At 60.4% G+C, this 1,139-nt stretch overlaps 1 protein-coding gene across 1 annotated transcript; it reads right to left on the bottom strand.

Moving 5' to 3' along the window:
* Positions 1-164: 164 nt before the first annotated feature.
* Positions 165-1,042, bottom strand: PAAG_12693 (hypothetical protein; the record flags this gene model as incomplete). Its single annotated transcript, XM_015848149.1, has 3 exons — positions 165-418; positions 718-797; positions 870-1,042. The coding sequence occupies 3 exons, from the start codon at positions 1,040-1,042 to the stop codon at positions 165-167; spliced, it is 507 nt and encodes a 168-aa protein (XP_015702240.1).
* Between the last annotated feature and the right edge of the window lie 97 nt (positions 1,043-1,139).

The following is a 1,139-nucleotide window of genomic DNA, read 5'->3' as shown; positions in this document are numbered from 1 at the left end:
ATCGATAAGGGACGGCTTGGAGTTCTAGAGAGTTCTTGAGAGATCTTTGACCAGATTTCAACTGAAAGAGATGTTGGCCCGGCCGGCAGAGAAGATGGTTTTCGCTCGAAGGTCGAGCGTTCACGTGACTCTCCTGGGGGGACCGAGGCCCGGTCGGGAATGATTCAGTCGTCGAGGTGGTGCTGTGTTGAGCAAAACTTTTGGCCTCCCGGGGGGGGCCGGCGCGGGCGGGGCGGTGATGATTTCCACGTCAGGGTCGGGCGGCTGGGCCCCGAGACCGGTTCGACGTTGCTGAGTGAGCCAAGGACGTTCCGGACCGGCGCGGGGACCCGGGGTGGTTTCCTCGTCGGCTCAAGGTGAGATGGTGCCGGGGCGGCCGGCGGGGTAGTTCCCCGCGACTCCGCCCGGGGCGCGCGGGCTGGCGGTCAGTTCAGGACCTGGGAGCCTTGAACCGAACCCGGTGAGAGGGATGGGACGTCTTCTCCTTGCTCCGCTTTGAATATCAGGACAAGATGCGGATTGTGCACCACATGTGCACCACATGTGCATGCCTACCCACCCACACCACACACAACGCATCACACGCACCTGCCTGTGCGCATATGGCATATATATGTATTTATATATATACACATGCACACGCACGCACGCACATGGTGTCGTAGACGAGAACCTTTGCTTTGATGCAGCGACTCAACCAGCTTCAACCGAACGAACCAGACGTCTGTGCTGATGCCGGCTGAAGGTCCGGATCGACCGGATGCACATCTCTGTCGGTGGGTGGGGGTGAAGTGGATCTTGCAGGGGTGATTCGGGTTCAACCGTCCCCGATGAGCTCCCTCCCAGCTGAAAGATGTTGACCGACTCACCGATGGAATCCATGTCGGATCCATGCATGCATGCACATGCCGACGTAGACACCACATCTCTCTCCCTGCTTCAGTGCGCGGGCGAGGCGTCGTGGTCCATACCCGCCGGGGTCGGCCCTCCGAAGGGATATTGTCGGATGAGGTCGCCCCTGTTCCCGCCCCTGTTCCGTCATATCCTCTCCCCCCCCCTTCAAGGCCATTCGGTCTCAGCTCAGTCGACGGGGAGAAGCGCTGCCCTCTTGTTTAGCGGTGGGGCCCAGTTTCAATCCG

The sequence above is a fragment of the Paracoccidioides lutzii genome (genome assembly GCF_000150705.2).
Source record: "Paracoccidioides lutzii Pb01 unplaced genomic scaffold supercont2.72, whole genome shotgun sequence".
Classification (NCBI taxonomy): domain Eukaryota; kingdom Fungi; phylum Ascomycota; class Eurotiomycetes; order Onygenales; family Ajellomycetaceae; genus Paracoccidioides; species Paracoccidioides lutzii.
Note: the sequence above shows the minus strand (reverse complement) of the source record. Positions and strands in the feature narration are given on the sequence as shown.